Here is a 21,441-nt window from a genome sequence, read left to right as displayed (position 1 = left end):
CAGGTGTCACTAGGTCAGGTTCACTAGGTCAGGTGTCACTTGGTCAGGTGTCACTAGGTCAGGTGTCACTAGGTCAGGTGTCACTAGGTCAGGTGTCACTAGGTCAGGTGTCACTATGTCAGGTGTCACTAGGTCAGGTGTCACTAGGTCAGGTGACACTAGGTCAGGTGTCACTAGGTCAGGTGTCACTAGGTCAGGTGTCACTAGGTCAGGTGTCACTAGGTCAGGTGTCACTAGGTCAGGTGTCACTAGGTCAGGTGTCACTAGGTCAGGTGTCACTAGGTCAGGTGTCACTAGGTCAGGTGTCACTAGGTCAGGTGTCACTAGGTCAGGTGTCACTAGGTCAGGTGTCACTAGGTCAGGTGTCACTAGGTCAGGTGTCACTAGGTCAGGTGTCACTAGGTCAGGTGTCACTAGGTCAGGTGTCACTAGGTCAGGTGTCACTAGGTCAGGTGTCACTAGGTCAGGTGTCACTAGCTCAGGTGTCACTAGCTCAGGTGTCACTAGGTCAGGTGTCACTAGGTCAGGTGTCACTAGGTCAGGTGTCACTAGGTCAGGTGTCACTAGCTCAGGTGTCACTAGCTCAGGTGTCACTAGGTCAGGTGTCACTAGGTCAGGTGTCACTAGGTCAGGTGTCACTAGGTCAGGTGTCACTAGGTCAGGTGTCACTAGGTCAGGTGTCACTAGCTCAGGTGTCACTAGGTCAGGTGTCACTAGGTCAGGTGTCACTAGGTCAGGTGTCACTAGGTCAGGTGTCACTAGCTCAGGTGTCACTAGGTCAGGTGTCACTAGGTCAGGTGTCACTAGGTCAGGTGTCACTAGGTCAGGTGTCACTAGGTCAGGTGTCACCTGGTGTTGTAACCCCCAACCTCCTACAACAATTTTACTTCTTTGGTTTGGTGTCACCCCCTACTATCTTATCGATTTCCATGGATAAAACATTGTATTGACAGAAAATTTTCACATGTTTCAATTTGGTGTCATACCCAAATGGTGTTACCTGGTGTGTCTTCCCCCCCCCCCCCCCTTTTATGACACGGCTGAGTCTTGTGTACCAGAAGATAACATGGCCTAAACATGCAGACAGTTAGCCTAAAGTTATTCTAAGGCCTTCCATGCAGATAGTTAGCCTAAAGTTATTCTAAGGCCTTCTATGCAGATAGTTAGCCTAAAGTTATTCTAAGGCCTTCCATGCAGACAGTTAGCCTAAAGTTATTCTAAGGCCTTCCATGCAGATAGTTAGCCTAAAGTTATTCTAAGGCCTTCTATGCAGATAGTTAGCCTAAAGTTATTCTAAGGCCTTCCATGCAGACAGTTAGCCTAAAGTTATTCTAAGGCCTTCCATGCAGATAGTTAGCCTAAAGTTATTCTAAGGCCTTCCATGCAGATAGTTAGCCTAAAGTTATTCTAAGGCCTTCCATGCAGATAGTTAGCCTAAAGTTATTCTAAGGCCTTCCATGCAGACAGTTAGCCTAAAGTTATTCTAAGGCCTTCCATGCAGACAGTTAGCCTAAAGTTATTCTAAGGCCTTCCATGCAGATAGTTAGCCTAAAGTTATTCTAAGGCCTTCCATGCAGATAGTTAGCCTAAAGTTATTCTAAGGCCTTCCATGCAGATAGTTAGCCTAAAGTTATTCTAAGGCCTTCCATGCAGATAGTTAGCCTAAAGTTATTCTAAGGCCTTCCATGCAGATAGTTAGCCTAAAGTTATTCTAAGGCCTTCCATGCAGTTAGTCTAAAGTTATTCTAAGGCCTTCCATGCAGACAGTTAGCCTAAAGTTATTCTAAGGCCTTCCATGCAGATAGTTAGCCTAAAGTTATTCTAAGGCTTTCCACGAAGATAGTTAGCCTAAAGTTATTCTAAGGCCTTCCATGCAGATAGTTAGCCTAAAGTTATTCTAAGGCCTTCCATGCAGATAGTTAGCCTAAAGTTATTCTAAGGCCTTCCATGCAGACAGTTAGCCTAAAGTTATTCTAAGGCCTTCCATGCAGACAGTTAGCCTAAAGTTATTCTAAGGCCTTCCATGCAGACAGTTAGCCTAAAGTTATTCTAAGGCCTTTCATGCAGACAGTTAGCCTAAAGTTATTCTAAGGCCTTCCATGCAGTTAGCCTAAAGTTATTCTAAGGCCTTCCGTGCAGACAGTTAGCCTAAAGTTATTCTAAGGCCTTCCATGCAGACAGTTAGCCTAAAGTTATTCTAAGGCCTTTCATGCAGATAGTTAGCCTAAAGTTATTCTAAGGCCTTCCATGCAGATAGTTAGCCTAAAGTTATTCTAAGGCCTTCCATGCAGTTAGCCTAAAGTTATTCTAAGGCCTTCCATGCAGATAGTTAGCCTAAAGTTATTCTAAGGCCTTCCATGCAGATAGTTAGCCTAAAGTTATTCTAAGGCCTTCCATGCAGATAGTTAGCCTAAAGTTATTCTAAGGCCTTCCATGCAGTTAGCCTAAAGTTATTCTAAGGCCTTCCATGCAGATAGTTAGCCTAACGTTATTCTAAGGCCTTCCATGCAGACAGTTAGCCTAAAGTTATTCTAAGGCCTTCCATGCAGACAGTTAGCCTAAAGTTATTCTAAGGCCTTCCATGCAGTTAGCCTAAAGTTATTCTAAGGCCTTCCATGCAGATAGTTAGCCTAAAGTTATTCTAATGCCTTCCATGCAGACAGTTAGCCTAAAGTTATTCTAAGGCCTTCCATGCAGATAGTTAGCCTAAAGTTATTCTAAGGCCTTCCATGCAGATAGTTAGCCTAAAGTTATTCTAAGGCCTTCTATGCAGATAGTTAGCCTAAAGTTATTCTAAGGCCTTCCATGCAGATAGTTAGCCTAAAGTTATTCTAAGGCCTTCCATGCAGATAGTTAGCCTAAAGTTATTCTAAGGCCTTCCATGCAGATAGTTAGCCTAAAGTTATTCTAAGGCCTTCCATGCAGATAGTTAGCCTAACGTTATTCTAAGGCCTTCCATGCAGTTAGTTGTATGATTAATTTAATACCAATCATTAATTTTGTGAGTATATTGAACAAAGCTTGACCCTGATTTTGTCTTGAAGAAACATGAAGTCAAAGAAAAACCTGCACTCTCTCCCTTTGTTTGCACTAAAGCCATTTGGAGCACATCCAATTACTTGGTAGTTTCAACATTTTTGTTTATAATTGAGATTTTCATAAAAACTTTTTTTTTTAAAAATAAACAATTTGTATTTAAATTTTTCTTAATTTTTGTGTTCAAGAAATTCTTGAAGTTTATGGATTAAAATAAGGTTATTGAACAGATTTAAGTACAGCTTATTAAATATGTAAAAAAAAAAAAGTGCTAGTTATTGTACTTATGGGCATTTTTAAGAATAAGCCAAAAAAAAATTCAAATATCGTTTCAGAAATATTTTTTGTTTTATAAATAATAATTTTTATTAAATTAATCTTAATGAAGATATTTGTTCAATTTTTTTGTTCCTAAACAATAAGCCAACTTTGTTAACATTGAATATTTTTTGCATCAATAAAAATTAAATTCCTTTTTAGTTGCAAATTTAAAAAAATAAAAAATCATATCTATTTAAAGGCTTTTGATGGTTTGTTTATTAAATAAAATGTATCATTTCTATTGAAAGGCTCTAGAAATTTTGTTCATTACATAAATGTATCAATTTTTTTTAAAAGCTCTTGAAAGTTTGTTCATTACATAAATGTATCAATTTTTTAAAAAGCTCTTGAAAGTTTGTTCATTACATAAATGTATCAATTTTTTTGAAAGGCTCTTGAAAGTTTGTTCAAACTACGGCTGCCCCAACAGCTATCTGCAGTCTATGGGCCCAACCTAGTTTGTCACCTGAATCTAGCACTAGCACAGCTGTTTACAGCTCTGGCTGGTACAATAGCTGTTGTGCCATACATTGATGAACAAGAGTAAGTACAGTTCTACTGTCTTTTGATATTTTATGTAAGTATAGTTCTACTGTCTTTTGACATTTTATGTAAGTATAGTTCTCCTGTCTTTTGACATTTTATGTAAGCCTGACTAAAGCAATATAAATACAATAAATAATATTTGAATAAATTTGTTTTATTCTTTTTTATTTTAGCTCGCTCTCCACCCACACACCCCTCTCAGAAAATAAAGCCCAGGCTAAAGATGGCAAGGCTAAAGTTTTAAGCAAAGCTCCATCTTTCATTTCTTTTAAAACTTGTAAGTTTATTGATGTCTATTATAAATATTAAACAAAATTTAAGCTAGGGAAATGATACCCTGTACAGGTCACCAACACTATCAGATTGTTTACAAGAAAAAAAAATGTTTTTATCTAGCATCATTGGGTGTAACAGTTTTAAAACACTTGTAAAAACTTCACTTCCCCCGTATACATGTGGAGCCAAAGTATTGTTTTGGATGCCTTTTGAAAAATGATCTCAAATAAAAGCCATTTCTCTTTTCAGTCATTGACCCTGAGTATCTTGGTGTCCAGTATTCAGGCTGCTTGACCGATGGCGCTAGGACACTGAGACTGGAGGAGATCAAACTAAATCTGTTGTCTGCAGCCTCTCACATCGCCCAGTCTCTTGTGGAGCCCATGCTATCCAGTTCCAAATCTGCCAAATTAGGTCAGTGCTTAATTCTATTTTAGTTAAAAGACAACTTTTTGTATGCGGATATCATTTTGGTATTAAAATAAGAGATGTATGAAGATGAAGTAGATCCTACCTGTTCCTTTGTCTTAGTTTAAGAAAAGATTTGTGGTTGTGCCACATGAACCATCTTTTCTTTCCTTGACTTCACTTAGATATCTGGACAATAGGCTTGTAACAGTTCATTGGGTGCAGATGTCTAACTTTTGGGAATTATTCTTGCCTCAAAATCTGCATATAAACTTGACACTTTTAAAAATTTATTTTGAGTTTTGGCTGATAAAAGTGATGCTGACTCTAACAAGAGATGTTAAATTCTTGTCAGAAAATTTTGTGGCTGCGGAGGTTGAGCTGGTGGTGAAGGGCAAGCTACTGCAAGCTGAGATAGCCAATCAGAAGCACCATGCACCAATGGCAGCTCAACTTGTACTGGAGGCTTTAGCAATACTGCAGGATGCTGCAGTTTTTAAGCAGCAAAAAACGCAACAAGGAACTTCTAGGTAAGTTGCTAAGCTAAGTTTCTTGCAAGCAAAATTCATTTTTTTTCTTGTACAAAAATTATCATTCTGATTATTCTAAGTTTTGGTATCGAAACAATAATTCATGATTTCCAAATTACTTAATATTCTGCACGACATTCTTAAGATTGTTTTCTCAAAAAAGCAAGAAGATCTTCCACACCCTCTCCCTTCAGAAGATAACTACACATCCTTCCCCACCTTTCCCTGATAAAATCTCCTTTCTTTCATTAAGGATTATTTAAGTTTTGAACTATTAAGCCATAATAGCTTTTATTATCTATTGTTACAAAAACCATTATGTTGTGTCAATCTAAATTATTTCAGAGAAGAAACCATCAAAAGTGATAGGTAAAGGACTTAATAGTTTTCATCCCCTTGTCTAGAAGTTTTTATCCTATTTCACCTAGTTCTTGCATGTTATTGATGTAGTATTTTCTCCACTAGCTAGATCTAGTAATCCCCCTACTTCTGTTAGTGCTACATAGGGCACAACAGGAGGTTGATTGTTTATTTCTGATTAGATCTACATTTGGTGGCTTACTTCCAAAAATGAAGTCGCACTATATGTGACATTAGTACAAATTAAACTCAATACCCTCACCCCCCTTCCCCCCCCAGGAAATTTTATTTTTATTTGGATGACCCCCCTAGGAATAGCAGATTGCTTTTTTTTCTATTAGATACTTGGGCTCATTGCTTTTTTCTATTAGATACTTGGGCTCATTGCTTTTTTCCATTAGATACTTGGGCTCATTGTTTTTTTTTCTATTAGATACTTGGGCTCATTGTTTTTCCATTAGATACTTGGGCTCATTGTTTTTCCATTAGATACTTGGGCTCATTGTTTTTCTATTATATACTTGGGCTGATCATTTATTTCTTAGATACTGGTGCTGTTAACTTACTCCTATAAGATAGGCCATCATAGGCTAATTGCTTCATTCCTTTAGATACTAGAGCTCATTGCTTCATTCCTTTAGATACTAGAGCTCATTGCTTCATTCCTTTAGATACTAGAGCTCATTGCTTCATTCCTTTAGATACTAGAGCTCATTGCTTATTTTTATTAGGTAGCCCTACTAGACAAATGTTTTTTTAATAATTTTTTTTCTTCTAAATAGAAGTATAGGCAAAAGCAATTGGGATGTTGACTTTTTTTCTACATGCAATTATAATTTTTATTTTCTGCATGAGAATATATTAGTAGCTTTAGCTTGTTTTTTTTTTTTAGTCTTTTTTTAATCAAATGTAACATTTGTGTTTACAGCTTACTTAATTAAAATCTTAAACTTTAAAGATGATGGATTGTTTTATATTTACCTGGAAATTTGAAAACATTATATAGCATAAGTACTTCTAAATTTAAAAAAATAAACATTAGTATACCTAATTTGAATTGGGTTAAATTATTATTTTTATAAGATGAATTTTGAGAGATGCTTAATTAGCTGTTTAATTATCCAATACTTTCCAGACCATCATCCTTAAAAAATAGCAGCAAAAGCTCTAAAAAAGCTGCAGAGAGGAGAAATAGTTTACCAGATTCTTCTGGCCATTATCTGAATTTGCTGGCAAGATATCGGCTGGATACTAGGCTCTGGCTACAATGTCGCTTAGCTCTGGTCCAGTCTTTGTTAATGCAGATTCAAGGCATGGGAAAAGTCAAAGGTCAAAAACATTTTATTTTGCTTGAATTTTTTTTTTTACTAAATGTGAATACATTACTTATGCTAAGAAGGGTTTAGACATATTTTTGCTTATTGACATATGATACACTTGCTGTATAAAAAGATTTTAAATTAGACCTATTTTTCTTACAAATATGATATGACATATTGTATAAAAATATTTTAGACATATTTTACTTATAAACATGACATTATATATTTGCTGTGTAAAAAGGTTTCAGATCTATTTTTCTTTTAAAAACAGCTGTTTCAGATGGAGCCAGAAGTGTACAGACCAATGTTGCAGACTGTCGCCAATACTGCGCTGAAGGTCTTGGAGAAGCAGAAGCGTTTAAAAATGTGGAAATCCAAGCAAAGTTTTTGTATTTGGCTTCACAGCTCAACATTATTGAAGGAAAGAGTGTTGAACATACTTTAACATTAATAAAGGTAATTATTACTATATTGAGGTATTTAGCCAGGTTAATATACAATGTATATATAAATTAGTGTGATAGGTTGGCTCTCTCTGTCTTGCACCCAGGATTTCTTTCAGGCATCTCTCTAGGAGGGATGGAGGCATTACCCTCATTGTAAGGCGTATACATGAGAATGGTTTCAGTCAGGAGTTATTGGCCTTGAGAAAGTTAGCCAGGACCTGATATACACGGGTTGCCAAATACATAATTATTGGAATTTTAAAATACATCACCATGGTGGACAGATACCAATGTTATGCTGATATCCCTACTTTTGTTTGCACTTCACATGTCTTTTGGCACAAAGAGTTGGATTTAAAAAGTAATTCTTTGAGAATACTGTATTTTTCAGGACGGAGCTGAACTGCTGAAAACTGTAAGAGAAAGATCCCCAGAGGGAGAGCAACTGTTGGCTACCTGCATCATCTTCAAGGCTGACCTCGAGGCTTCGGCAGCCAAGACATGCCCCGATGCAGACACCTGTCTCAAGACAGTTTATCTTTCTTACCTGGAAGCTCATAGTCTTATTTTAAATCAGGTATAAGTCTGAATAGGACAGTCGATTAGCCATAATTAGAATATGTTACAAGCTTATGTGGATATATTGGGAGGTCCAATGAAATAACAATTTTACTTATTGTTTATATTTTTCCTAAGGTTTTCTGAAGATTTTTTTAGTTATTTTACCAATGTAGCAGTCAACAGTAATAAATTGCTGTTTGTGGGCCATTTGCAGCCTATCTAATTTAGAAATTATGTTCCCATGTTTCAAAAATCACTTTTGTTCATTTAAAAAACTAGACATTGTACACAGTGTAATAGGATTAAATATATAATATATGGCTTGTAGTTAAAATTTGTGAAATCCTAACAACAGATGTGTGTTTAATGTTTAATGATTAATTAGATGGAGACTTTTGGAGAGAAAATTGAGCGCCAGAGTTTAGCCTACAACTCAGCTCCCCTGGCTCCTCTACTCAACATTTTCCATCCACTGTTGCCATTGTTAACTCAAGTCAAGCATAGGATCGGCCACTTTAAAGCTCGGGATACAGCCAGACTTATTAAGAATGGGTAAAACGGCTACATTTGTTCTTCATTGGGTAAAACGGCTACATTCTTTCTTCATTGGGTAAAATGGCTACATTTGTTCTTCATTGGGTAATACGGCTACATTTGTTCTTCATTGGGTAATACGGCTACATTTGTTCTTCATTGGGTAAAATGGCTACATTTGTTCTTCATTGGGTAAAACGGCTACATTTGTTCTTCATTGGGTAATACGGCTACATTTGTTCTTCATTGGGTAATACGGCTACATTTGTTCTTCATTGGGTAATACGGCTACATTTGTTCTTCATTGGGTAATACGGCTACATTTGTTCTTCATTGGGTAATACGGCTACATTTGTTCTTCATTGGGTAAAACGGCTACATTTGTTCTTCATTGGGTAATACGGCTACATTTGTTCTTCATTGGGTAATACGGCTACATTTGTTCTTCATTGGGTAATATGGCTACATTTGTTCTTCATTGGGTAATACGGCTACATTTGTTCTTCATTGGGTAATACGGCTACATTTGTTCTTCATTGGGTAATACGGCTACATTTGTTCTTCATCGGGTAAAACGGCTACATTTGTTCTTCATTGGGTAATACGGCTACATTTGTTCTTCATTGGGTAATACGGCTACATTTGTTCTTCATTGGGTAATACGGCTACATTTGTTCTTCATTGGGTAATATGGCTACATTTGTTCTTCCTGGTTTGGCTTATAAAATACTAGCTGGTGCCATTAGCAATATGCAATAATCAGATTATTTTTTTTTAATCAAAGAATTTAGCATTTTCTAGCAACTAACAACAAATAACTGTTTTTAAAATTTAATTTTATTCTGTTAGAAATAATTTAACCAAACACAACACATGGCAACAGTTAAATAAAAAAATTTAACTCTCACATGACAACAGTTAAATAAAAATTTTAACTCTCACATGGCAACAGTAAAATAAAATTTTTACTCTCCATTTCAGCCAGGTGTCCAACATGAAGGATATGTGGACAGATTGTTTACGAGTTTTGATGACATCGTTGCAACTTTCTCAAGTTAGCGCCATGAGAGAAGCAGCAACAGAATCTGAGCTTCTGTTTTTGATAGGCAAGTCATGTTAACTCTTTGTTGGTATTGAATTACATAGGCAAGTCATGTTAACTCTTTGTTGGTATTGAATTACATAGGCAAGTCATGTTAACTCTTTGTTGGTATTGAATTACATAGGCAAGTCATGTTAACTCTTTGTTGGTATTGAATTACATAGGCAAGTCATGTTAACTCTTTGTTGGTATTGAATTACATAGGCAAGACATGTTAACTCTTTGTTGGTATTGAATTACATAGGCAAGACATGTTAACTCTTTGATGGCATTGCATTTTGGTAACTATTGTTGACATTGAGTGACATTTGAAACTTTTGTAGCATTAAAATGTACACATTTTGTCAATGGTTTGTTGGATGTTGTAAGTTGTAGAGTAACTTTTTGCTACTTTTATTTGTACAGGTAAGATCCAAAAGATGTTGGTATACTCAGGACATATACAATAAATTTTTTGTTGAATGTTGTAAGTTGTAGAGTAAGTTTTTGCAACTTTTATTTGTACAGGTAAGATCCAAAAGATGTTGGTATTCTCAGGACATATGCAACCTTCTGCAGCTGCCCACACTCTACTTCAAGCTATTTATATTTCATATTTAAATAACCACGATCTTGGGTGAGTATGTCAGAAAAATGTGTTCAAAGCTTAGTTTGAAGGAAGTAGATAATTGAAATGTAATTAATAAAAACGAAATTAATATTTAAATTACAAATATTTTTAGTTTAATGAGACAAGCTTATCTGGAGATAGCCTTGATCTACATGCAGAAAGCCAAAGTTATCAGGGTCAAAAATAGTTTTATGTTTGAACCCATCAAAAACAAGGTCAGTATGTCAAGGTCACTATGTCAGTTGGTCATGTTTATTAGGTCAGTCATGAAAACTTTAGCCCAGAGAAATGGATTTGAAATTTAAGCATAATTAAATGTATCAGTAACATATCCATTTGTTGAAGAATGTTTAGTAACTTTTTGTAAAAAAAATTTCCCTAGTATATTCTTGTTTAAAATTAAATACCTGCATATACATTAATATATTTTGGCATTAGATCTGTTATATTTTTTTACTCTGATGTAATTTTTAAATTTAAATGACCAGTCTGGAACAAAACAAGACAAGAAAGAACAAGAAATTTCTGATGAGAAGAGAGCCGTCTGGTTAGCACTGCGATGTGCGGCAGGTACCGCCTCTTCTCAGAGATCTAGGAACCTCCTGATTGGTGATCAAAGTGTTGCCTCTCAAAAGCTGGGGGAAAAGTGTGAATCTGTCCCAGACTTTATAGCACTGGACCTGCTAGGAGGATCTGTTCTTGGTCAAAAGAAAAAAGTTTTTAAAAGTGAGTTGTTTTGTCAAACTAAAATGATAAAAATGAATCCTTTTTCCAAAAAAAAAGGAAAATAGTAAATTAGCCTTTCACTTCAGGTCTACTAGACCATTGGACAAATGAGTTAATCCTTTTTTAGATCTGCACACACAAAAAAAAATGTCAAATGTAGTGTGGTCAGCAATAAGACAAACCAACTAACCAGCTCTGATCAGGAATAAGCTCAACCTCCTTTGGCCAGCAATTAGCCTTATTAACTTTACTTTCTGTTTATCCCAAACCAAGATATCCCATCTTATCCCAAGCCAGGACATCCCATGTTTATCCCATGTTTTGGTTCATCAAAAAAAATTTTCCCTTCATTTTGTATTGTGTGGAATATTTTTTCTAGCTGCCATTGAAGAAGAAATGTCAACTATGTTTGAATGTTTTTTTAGCTGCCATTGAAGAAGAAATGTCAACTATGTTTGAAGCCCAGGAGGTAAAGACCCCTCAGACATATGATGAACAGCTATACCATGCCAAAGCTGAATCCAAGGTCCTCAGTTGGATTCATTTGCTTGGTGGGTTCTTTTATATTTACTTATCTTGTTTTACAGCAGGATTTAATCTTTCTTGTTTGAAGAGTTCTGTGTGGCAACACATTGTTTACATGTTTGTTCTGTGTGGCAACACAATGTTTACATGTTTGTTCTGTGTGGCAACACAATGTTTACATGTTTGTTCTGTGTGGCAACACAATGTTTACATGTTTGTTCTGTGTGGCAACACAATGTTTACATGTTTGTTCTGTGTGGCTATACAATGTTTACATGATCGGAGAATGTGTTTACATTACATGAGATCAATAAGTGATTGAAAGTAATCCAGATTTAGAATTAAGAATTGAATGCCACCATGCCATGCAAGTGAGTGATTGATTAAAATATTGATCTCTGCAGGCTACCAGTCCATCCTGCAGCGGCTGATGAACACCTCAACCATTTCTGTCAGCACAGAGACTACAGCTGATTCAGCCAGCCAGTTTGACGTCAGCGCAAACCATGATGTTGTCAGATACATGCTACACTCAGGCTAGTTGTTACTTAGTTGTCTCTCTGTTTGTTTGTCTGTGGGTTTGTGGTCCATCTAGTAATTCATTTTAGATCCTCATTCCAGATCATTTTCATGATAACACAAGTAAACCTAGAAATTTCAAGCTTAAAAATTCATTAAAATCTTGTTGTTAGAGTTCATGATCAGCCAACACTTTACCGCAGAAATTGCTGTTTTCAAATAAATATTGGAATCAAATTTCATTGATTGAACTTGTTCTAATCTACCTGTCTGTGCAGGTGTATGGTCCAGCCGTTTAACCCAGTTACACAGGTACTTGACCAACAAGCTGAAGATCTATGCTACAGAATGCAGTGGGGCCTTTCCTTCCCATGGCCTAGCGCAGCAATTACCACAAACAAATCCGTTAGACCTGAAAATCAGCACCCAGTCGTATGCAGTTAATCAGGGTCCTGAGGTAGACAGTGAAAATACTAAAGTAAGTTTCTCAACCTTTTAGTCCTCAGACTATTGCAAGAAATCCTTTTATTAAAATGGATGCTCTTATTCTTTGAAAAATGGAATCCCCTGGGGAGCAAAGGCTGAAGCTGCACCTCACCAATGGAATGTTGTTAAAATAAAGGAAAGTTGCCTTTTGAACTTGATGGTCCATGGGTCAAGTGAAGTAAAGTTCAACTGTTTGTGTGACCTCTGCAAATGAACTGATAGTGCGGTCAGCAATATCCCCAGCCGCTTTTATTTTTCATAACGAGTCAGGTAGCCATCAGAGAAGAGTGAACTCAGGGACGTTCTAATGACTTGAATCCAGATTTCAGCCCAAAACTTGAGTTAGCAGTTATAAGCTCTACCATTTGACTGTGTCATCCCATTCTCTTAAGTTGAGCCCAAGTAGACCCCTCAGCTCTTGTTTCATCTTCAAAAGTCATTCCCCATACCTGACCTTTTTTTCTCTTAACCTGTGAGTTATTCTCCAACACTTACTTCGCTATGTTTTTATCTGTTCATTTAGGCTCTCTGAGACTTTTTTTATTATTGGGGTTTATGGACAACATTTTCTTATTGGGTTATGAGACATTTCTTGTTATCGGGGTCTATGAGACAACATTGTCTTATTATTGGGGTCTATTAGACAACATTTTCTTTTTATCTGGATCTATGAGACAACATTTTCTTATCTGGGTCTATGAGACAACATTTTCTTGTTATCTGGGTCTATGAGACAACATTTTCTTGTTATCTGGATCTATGAGACAACATTTTAATTTTATCTGGATCTATGAGACAACATTTTCTTTTTATCTGGGTCTATGAGACAACATTTTCTTGTTATCTGGATCTATGAGACAACATTTTAATTTTATCTGGATCTATGAGACAACATTTTCTTTTTATCTGGGTCTATGAGACAACATTTTCTTGTTATCTGGATCTATGAGACAACATTTTCTTGTTATCTGGGTCTATGAGACAACATTTTCTTGTTATCTGGATCTATGAGACAACATTTTAATTTTATCTGCACCTATGAGACAACATTTTCTTTTTATCTGGGTCTATGAGACAACATTTTCTTTTTATCTGGGTCTATGAGACAACATTTTCTTGTTATCTGGATCTATGAGACAACATTTTCTTATCTGGGTCTATGAGACAACATTTTCTTGTTATCTGGGTCTATGAGACAACATTTTCTTGTTATCTGGATCTATGAGACAACATTTTAATTTTATCTGGATCTATGAGACAACATTTTCTTTTTATCTGGGTCTATGAGACAACATTTTCTTGTTATCTGGATCTATGAGACAACATTTTAATTTTATCTGGATCTATGAGACAACATTTTCTTTTTATCTGGGTCTATGAGACAACATTTTCTTGTTATCTGGATCTATGAGACAACATTTTCTTGTTATCTGGGTCTATGAGACAACATTTTCTTGTTATCTGGATCTATGAGACAACATTTTAATTTTATCTGCACCTATGAGACAACATTTTCTTTTTATCTGGGTCTATGAGACAACATTTTCTTTTTATCTGGGTCTATGAGACAACATTTTCTTGTTATCTGGATCTATGAGACAACATTTTAATTTTATCTGCACCTATGAGACAACCTTTGACCCCAACGTTAAACTTTTCCAGCCCAGGGTGCCACTTCCACCAGGGTCAATAACTGACCAGTTTAGACCAGCAGACAAGTCGGCAGTCCTAGTGGCAGAGCCTGAAGTTTGTGTCCTGTGGTACCAGCCCTCCCTGGCTGAGTCTGGCTTCAACGTGCCTGACACCAGAGCCCAAAGAACCCAGATACTTATGTGTTACTGCATTACGCAGAAACTCAACTACTCGTATGTGCAAGAACCAAGCATTATGTGGATGCCATTACAAAAAGTCACTGACATGCATAACAGGTAAACATAGCCCATGGGGTTCAATACAGGCAGGCTTTACATACAATAATTCAACAGGCAGGTTTTACATGCAATAATTCAACAGGCTGGTTTTACATGCAATAATTTAAGATGAAAACAACTGATAAAATCATGTTCCTCACTTGACATACAAAATATCATTGACAATACTACAGATCACATGAATAGATCACATGAATAGATCACATGAATAGATCACATGAATAGATCACATGAATAGATCACATCCATAGATCACATCAATAGATCACATCAACAGATCACATCAATAGATCACATCCATAGATCACATCCATAGATCACATCAAAAGTGAAGTTAGATGTAAACCATATTTTACTTTATTTAAATTAACTTTTGAGTCTACAGATGATGAGTACAAAGTTTAGATAATAATGAAAAGCTTCCATTGACAATATGCAGGTTTAGAGTAGGCTAATATTTTTATAGCTGGAGTTATCAGTCAGTCTAAACAAATCAGCTACATCATACATAATAATTCTTTTACAAACTGTCACTATTGGTTATAAGTATAATCATGATAAATTATTTATTTATACTTGAAAATGTCCCACTGTATTTACCAGACTGACCTCCCTTGTTCAACTTGCTGAAATCTCCCTGATGGATCAAGTCAAGGAACCAACTACAAGTACAAGTGCTGCCTCTCCATCAGCTGCACGAGCTAAGAAGGTGACTCAACGGATTAAACCACTTTCACCTAAAATTAAGAAGGATGAACAGTTTGAGGTAAGTAATGAGTTAAAGATGAGGCCTCATTTTTTACTTTATTTTTTTCATTAAACACATTTGTAACAAAAGATAAACTCTTCTGTGGGAACATTTTATTTTTTTGTTTTTCTATTCTAGATCCTGTTAAAGCAGTGTATTGAGGATTGCTTAGCATTGTTTGGTAAATTTCAGGAAGTTACGCTTGATGATAAGGTTGGTTTGAATTTTTTTAAATTTCTGATGTTATGTTTTAAAACCCTTGTGAAGATTGTGTGAATTAAAAATTATGTGAGAAATAAACAATTTCCACTAATTATATTTAATGATGAAATAGCATCATTTCCAATGTGTAGACCTTAGTTACCTGACATGTGGAGATTCTTTTCTATAAATGAAATCTCAAAATATCCACATCACAACTTCTTACAACTTTTGTCTCTCTAAAACTTTATTTAAATCAAATAAAATCTCAACATATCCACATCACAACTTCCTACAACTTTTGTCTCTCTAAAACTTTATTTAGATCAAATAAAATCTCAAAATATCCACATCACAACTTCTTACAGCTTTTGTCTCTCTAAAACTTTATTTAAATCAAATAAAATCTCAAAATATCCACATCACAACTTCCTACAGCTTTTGTCTTTCTAAAATTGGATATCAGATTTTAAAAATAAAATATTGGTTTCAGAGCCCATTTGAGATCACACTGACAAACATCAAAGCTTTAGAGAACATGTTTGACCCAAGGGTTGGCCTAACAATGAGAGGTAACTCTAACTTCCTCCAGTGGTTGATCAACTGTCTACAGACATAAACAAGCTCTATTTACACTCGTCCATCAACAGCTGACTGCAATGTTGAATATTCGTTGACTAAATCATCTTATGAATAAATCGTTGCTTGTCAAGCTATCAAATGTTGTTTGTTTTAATTTATTGCAAATGTAGGCTTGTCTTTATCAAAGGCTAATAAAGTGACAGAAAAGAAAGATTAGGCCTTTATTAATATTCATGTAGACTGTAGACTTAACAGTCTAGAATTCCCCATCATTTTTAATTTATTTTAAAAATATTTTTACTTCTGTTTTAGTCTGTATGGATTAAGTTTTTAATTAATTATTAATACCATGTTATAATTAATGCATTGTAATTTGACTGTTGGTTGTATGGAATAAAATATGTATTTCTTTTCTGGAGCATCATGTGAAACACAATAAAAACTTTCAATACTGTCTTGCTATAAATACATAACAAAATCAAATTAACAGTAAGATTGTATCACTTAGATTAAATATATGTATTGTTCTAAAGGTTTGGTTAATATTAGTTTATATTGACTGATGCCAATAGACTACTTCGTATTAAAGTTGTTTTAATTTTAAATTATCCATAGTTTATTGAACTTACTTGACCTTTATGTGTTATTATTCATTTTTTACTCTTTTATTTTAAACCAATGTTAAAAGAAAATTGAGCAGATTTGATTGTGTAATGATGTAACTTGTTTTAAGATTCAATTAATTATATAGTTTGTGTGTCTTTATTTTATTATGAAATGAAACCAATCTTGATTTCCTAATATATATGCATTATGTGATCAGTCTATTATTATTTTGGCTTTCAGTATAATTGAATTAAGGTATAAATATATATATCAAGTGTTACAATTTTTCAAAAGTACAATTTTTCAATAAAAAGTTTAAAGATAATAGAAAACTTCTCTGTGGAGTAATTGCATTCAAACTACAGACCAAGGCTTTTCACTCATGGGGGGGTGGGGGGGGGGGCATCAGAGGGTGTGATGTATACTTTTAAATATATTTTAGGGATGGGGTAGGCTAGGTTTCCATCACATGAGATCTGCCGATAACCTTACAACCATACATTATAAATTACAAACATGAGCTTTTACGTTTAAAAAAAAAACTTGCTTTTATACAAGAGGTTTGTTAACATTAAATAGGAAAACATTTGTTTCCTCACTTGCCACCCTGTAGATCTGCCTCTAGGCCAGTCTAGGCAAAAAATTAAATTCAGAGAGAGAAAGAAGCAAAATTATTGTGTGCATAGGTTCAGCTAAATACACAGGTTCTTACTGTGTTCAAATACCATTTTTTGCCTAGTCTCCAGGGATTGTCTTAATAATTTCACACGAGGACATCAATAAATACAACACATATGGCGGGGGGGGGGGGGGGCAGCTTGGGATTATTAATGTAGAAAATTATACTGGGGATTGAGTGCATCACACAGAACATTCTGTTTTACAACCATAATAGTTTTTACATTTTTAGCAAATAGATCTCACAAATAATTCAGTTATGTAACCATCATAGTTTTAGCATTGTTGTGAGGGGGAAGCTGTGAGCAAAAATGAGGAGACGGTGCCTCACTAGTACGGGTGAGACCCAGTGCAGTATTTTTAGGACTGTCACCTCCCTCCCCGCCCACCAAAAAACAACTAAATATATGATCACTACGCTACTGCTTGGGTACAGTCTAAGCAGCTGCTATAGTCTTATCATTTTATTTATAAAGGCAACTCTAATCGTTTTTTTTTTTTTTTTTTTTTTTTTTTTTTTACCAAGGCAGTGGTTCTTAGCCTTTTTCGATTATCAAGCCTCGCCAATTTTATGTGCGTATTCATCGAACCCTTCTAAGGGGTCGTCCATAAATGAAGTCATACTCGTAAGGGGGGTGGGGGGGGCGTAATTTTGTGACGGTGTGTGATGAGGGGGAGGTGGGTGGGTCAGATGGTGCGACGTCACACTTTTGCATTATAAAAAGACAATGTTAGAAAAACTAATTTTAGACGTTATCTCGCGCTTTAGAAAACTGTTTTTAATAAATTGTAATAGGAATTGATTAAAATACTCTATTTTGACCGAGTTCAGACAAGATTTTAGAAAAATATCGATGTTTAAAAAAAAATTCAACTGCAATTTTTGAGGGGGGGGGGGTTGTAGGCTGAGGTGTGACATCATTTGAGGGAGGGAGGTAAAAATCGTCAAAAAAAAAGCGTGACGTCATTTATGGATGACCCCTTAACAGTTATGTAGTCCGCATTGACAAAATCCGATCGTGAATCATGTGAGTCGGGTGCGTGTCTTGACCTCCGTCGAACCTCTGAGACTGACTCACCCAACACCTGGGGTTCGATCGATCGAACCCAGGTTAATAGAACCACTGTCCTGAGGGGATCATCCATAACTGACGTCATGCTTTTTTGACGGTTTACCCCCCCCCCCCCCTATTCCCGTCGTCACATATAACATCATAAAAACACTCCTAACCCGTGATTTGACTTCACATTTCAACCAGTGTTTCTTCCAGGCATCACTTCCAGAGTTTCTTCCAGGCATCTCTTCGGGGGGGGGGGGGGGGGCTTTGCCCCCCGAAAATTTTTTATACCGCCCCCCCCCCCCCGAACGAAATGAAATTTATATAATTTATTTAGAAAATATATACTTTTAACAGTGTCCGGCCCCCCCCCGCCCCCCCCCCCCGAAGAAAGTTTACCGCCCCCCCCCCCCCCCCGAAAATTTCAAGTGCCCCCCCCCCCCCCCCGGAGAAAAAAGTCTGGAAAAACACTGATCACTTCAACAACCCCCCCCCCCCCCCCCAAACGAGAGTCTGCCGCCCCCGAAAGAAATTTAATTTATATACTTTTAACAGTCTCCGCCCCCCCCCCCCTCCCGGAAATTTTAGTCCGCCTCCCAATAGTCAATTTCTGTTACAATTTACAGGGAAAAAAAAAGAAAAAAAAAACAGCATTAAAAAAAAACATGAAATGACAGCTAAATATCAGTTTCTACTTTTAAAAATGCAAAAGTGTGTCGTCACTCTTTCTGCACACCCTCCCCTCGCCAACACGTTGTCGCCAAATCACCCCTCCCCCTCCCTTTTCACAATCGGTGAGTGACAGCGTTGATGGGCGACTTCTGATTATATAATCACGCAGGTCTAAGATACTGTATAGGCCAGGCCTATACTCCCTTTAGATTTCTAATTACTTTTAGTTAAGTATCTCTTTTTAGCCAACTGCGTAGGCAGCAGGCCTACTAAAATTGATAAACTCTAACTTGCTTAATTATCAGGTAATACATTTTTATCTCTTAATATTTTTAATAAATAGGCCTACATCAGCATATATCTCTAAGAGATCTCTCAAATTAACCATACCAAATACAACTGCTAGTTTAATAAGCTATTTATATATCGTGTAGTATTGCAATAAATTCCATTGGGTCAGCAGTCTAGCCTGTTAATAAATCCAATATTTCGATTGGATGTGGGATTCCCAACATCGGGAATCACGTACAGTGCGAGACCTAAAACGGAAGTACCATAGTTCATTGCGCGTATTTAGAAAGTTTCTATCAGAAGCACTGAAGCGTAAACTCAGCCGACCGAGAACCAAGGAAGTGTTAGTTTTTTGGATAATCCGCGTAGGATATCTGATGTCCAACGCATTTCAAACAATATGTCAGAACGGCGAAGCAAGAAGGAGAAAGAAATTGTCAATGAATATGAAAATCATTTGCGAGGTAAGTTTTGAAGAATGTTTATTTTATTTTTTCTAGAAATTTTATCATTTCGGATTCATTCTCATTTGATCTCAATCGAATAGCGGAATTCAAACTTTGAAACCTAAACATAAAAATAACTCGGCTGTGTCTGATTTGAAAATAGAGGAGTACATTAAACTTAAACTAATCAACTACTCTAACCTAACTCAAGACATTTAAATGACCTAACTCAAGACATTTAAATACTAGAATCTAGATCTAGTCTAGATCTAGATCTAGATCTAATTCTAAAGTCTAAACTCTAAACTAAACTAAACTTAAACTAAAAAACTTGTCTTAGACTCTTAGTTCCAACAGTATGCTAAGCCTCTACGACTCTACTCTAAGCAAGGCAAGGCCCTAAGGTGTTTTTTACTATTCTTCTAGATTCAGATCTAGATCTAGATCTAGTTATATATCTAGCCTATAGTAAGACTTTAGAATTAAGAATAGATCTAGACTTTCTCTATATTTGGAATCTAGATGATCAGACTCTATTCTAAAATTTAGACTAGAATCTTCATAATCTTGATCTAGAATCTAGAGATGTTTAAAGTGAGCAGGCCTGAATACACAAAGTACAAAGCATAAACTGTACACATAGATAAAAAAAGATATGTTTTGTATGAGTATTTCAGTAGTGGTTATACAGATAGAAATCTATATCTAAATCTACCTAGATCTAGATTCTAGATCTACACACTTACACACTAACTACAGTAGTGTGAACTACTATTAGCTGCCACCAATGTACTGTAAGGAACAGTTAGAGTGTGTTTTAAAACTTTAGGCATAATAATATGTGTACACAAGTTAATTTGGCTCAATTATAAAGGTCTAAATAAATATAAATTGCAATATATTATTATATAGGCTGGCTATAAGTGTTCCCTCTGAGCTGCGTGGCCGCGCAGTAGCTTTGTAAAATATATATATCCTTGTATAAGACTTTTAGAACACAGCGCACACCAAATACAAGTTGTACACTAGCCTTTTCTCCTTAGAGGTAATGTTGCTGGCCATCCAGACCTAGACTCTATAATTATTAATGTATAACCCTAGGCCTATACCTTGTATTAACAAAGGTGGTGGGGTAAAATTGTTTATTAATTTTTCTGTGCCTATATTAAGTCATGTAAAATATAGGCCTAAAGTACTAGTAGGTAGGCCTATATAAAATCACAAACTCAAAATAAGATCAAAGTGTCCATAGCCATTGCACTAAATACTTCTTTCTATCAAATGCACAACACAAATTCATTTATTACTTTCTGAAGGAATAGCTGGTGTAGTTTCCAAATTAATTGGTGGGCAATGTTTGGGATAGACCAGTGAGCAAACTTCTTATTGCATTTGTCTAAAACCTGCAAACTTCATGAGATGTACTCAGTTTTTTCTTTAAAAAAACAATAGTAATAAAAACACAACGCTGAGTCAAAAACTTTTCTACTTGTAATGACATTGGGTAGTGGTGACTGCAGTTTATGCTAGTGTAAAGTAAACAGGCAGCACTAAAGTTCTGCTTGCACAGTAAATTACTTCTGCTTGGTATGATTCATGTACATTGTACATACAAAAATTCAGATAAAGATTGGGGAGGGGTGAGAATTGGCACCTATCTCAGTTGTGGGAGGGGGGGGGGGGTATAATCATTAATAATTTTAGAATAGCAGTATTTCTTTTTAAAATGTATGGCATGTTTTAATAATAATATTATACATGTTTATTATCAGTTAATTTGCCTTGATCTATATTCTGCTGTTGAGCAAAGTTCTGCCATGATTTGTGTTTTTTTTTGTCTTTAAACACTGGTCATTGAGAACTTTTAAACTGTTTAAAATCAGAATTTATGGTTGTTGTTTGATGTTTATTTGAATTTGT

General features: G+C 35.8%; 2 protein-coding genes across 2 annotated transcripts in view; both read left to right on the top strand.

Moving 5' to 3' along the window:
* The window catches only part of LOC131949785 (cilia- and flagella-associated protein 54), a 40,057-nt gene extending 23,421 nt beyond the window's left edge, over positions 1-16,636 (top strand). The window contains exons 48-68 of the mRNA XM_059311732.1: positions 3,045-3,122; positions 3,749-3,900; positions 4,077-4,180; positions 4,429-4,593; positions 4,943-5,117; positions 5,463-5,486; positions 6,613-6,806; positions 7,071-7,255; positions 7,637-7,822; positions 8,192-8,358; positions 9,322-9,446; positions 9,950-10,058; positions 10,165-10,267; positions 10,541-10,778; positions 11,204-11,329; positions 11,708-11,839; positions 12,101-12,300; positions 13,971-14,236; positions 14,843-15,005; positions 15,126-15,200; positions 15,682-16,636. Coding sequence (XP_059167715.1) covers positions 3,045-3,122; positions 3,749-3,900; positions 4,077-4,180; positions 4,429-4,593; positions 4,943-5,117; positions 5,463-5,486; positions 6,613-6,806; positions 7,071-7,255; positions 7,637-7,822; positions 8,192-8,358; positions 9,322-9,446; positions 9,950-10,058; positions 10,165-10,267; positions 10,541-10,778; positions 11,204-11,329; positions 11,708-11,839; positions 12,101-12,300; positions 13,971-14,236; positions 14,843-15,005; positions 15,126-15,200; positions 15,682-15,807 — 3,093 coding nt within the window. The 3' untranslated portion in view covers positions 15,808-16,636. The remainder of the gene's footprint in view (positions 1-3,044; positions 3,123-3,748; positions 3,901-4,076; positions 4,181-4,428; positions 4,594-4,942; positions 5,118-5,462; positions 5,487-6,612; positions 6,807-7,070; positions 7,256-7,636; positions 7,823-8,191; positions 8,359-9,321; positions 9,447-9,949; positions 10,059-10,164; positions 10,268-10,540; positions 10,779-11,203; positions 11,330-11,707; positions 11,840-12,100; positions 12,301-13,970; positions 14,237-14,842; positions 15,006-15,125; positions 15,201-15,681) is intronic.
* Positions 16,637-19,365: 2,729 nt separating this feature from the next.
* LOC131949803 (SLIT-ROBO Rho GTPase-activating protein 1) overlaps positions 19,366-21,441 on the top strand; it is a 68,415-nt gene continuing 66,339 nt past the window's right edge. Inside the window, exon 1 of the mRNA XM_059311779.1 lies at positions 19,366-19,539. Coding sequence (XP_059167762.1) covers positions 19,476-19,539 — 64 coding nt within the window. The 5' untranslated portion in view covers positions 19,366-19,475. The remainder of the gene's footprint in view (positions 19,540-21,441) is intronic.

This window comes from Physella acuta, unplaced genomic scaffold, assembly GCF_028476545.2.
Source record: "Physella acuta isolate Inbredline_101_S28 unplaced genomic scaffold, ASM2847654v3 ptg000714l, whole genome shotgun sequence".
Classification (NCBI taxonomy): Eukaryota; Metazoa; Mollusca; class Gastropoda; family Physidae; genus Physella; species Physella acuta.
Note: the sequence above shows the minus strand (reverse complement) of the source record. Positions and strands in the feature narration are given on the sequence as shown.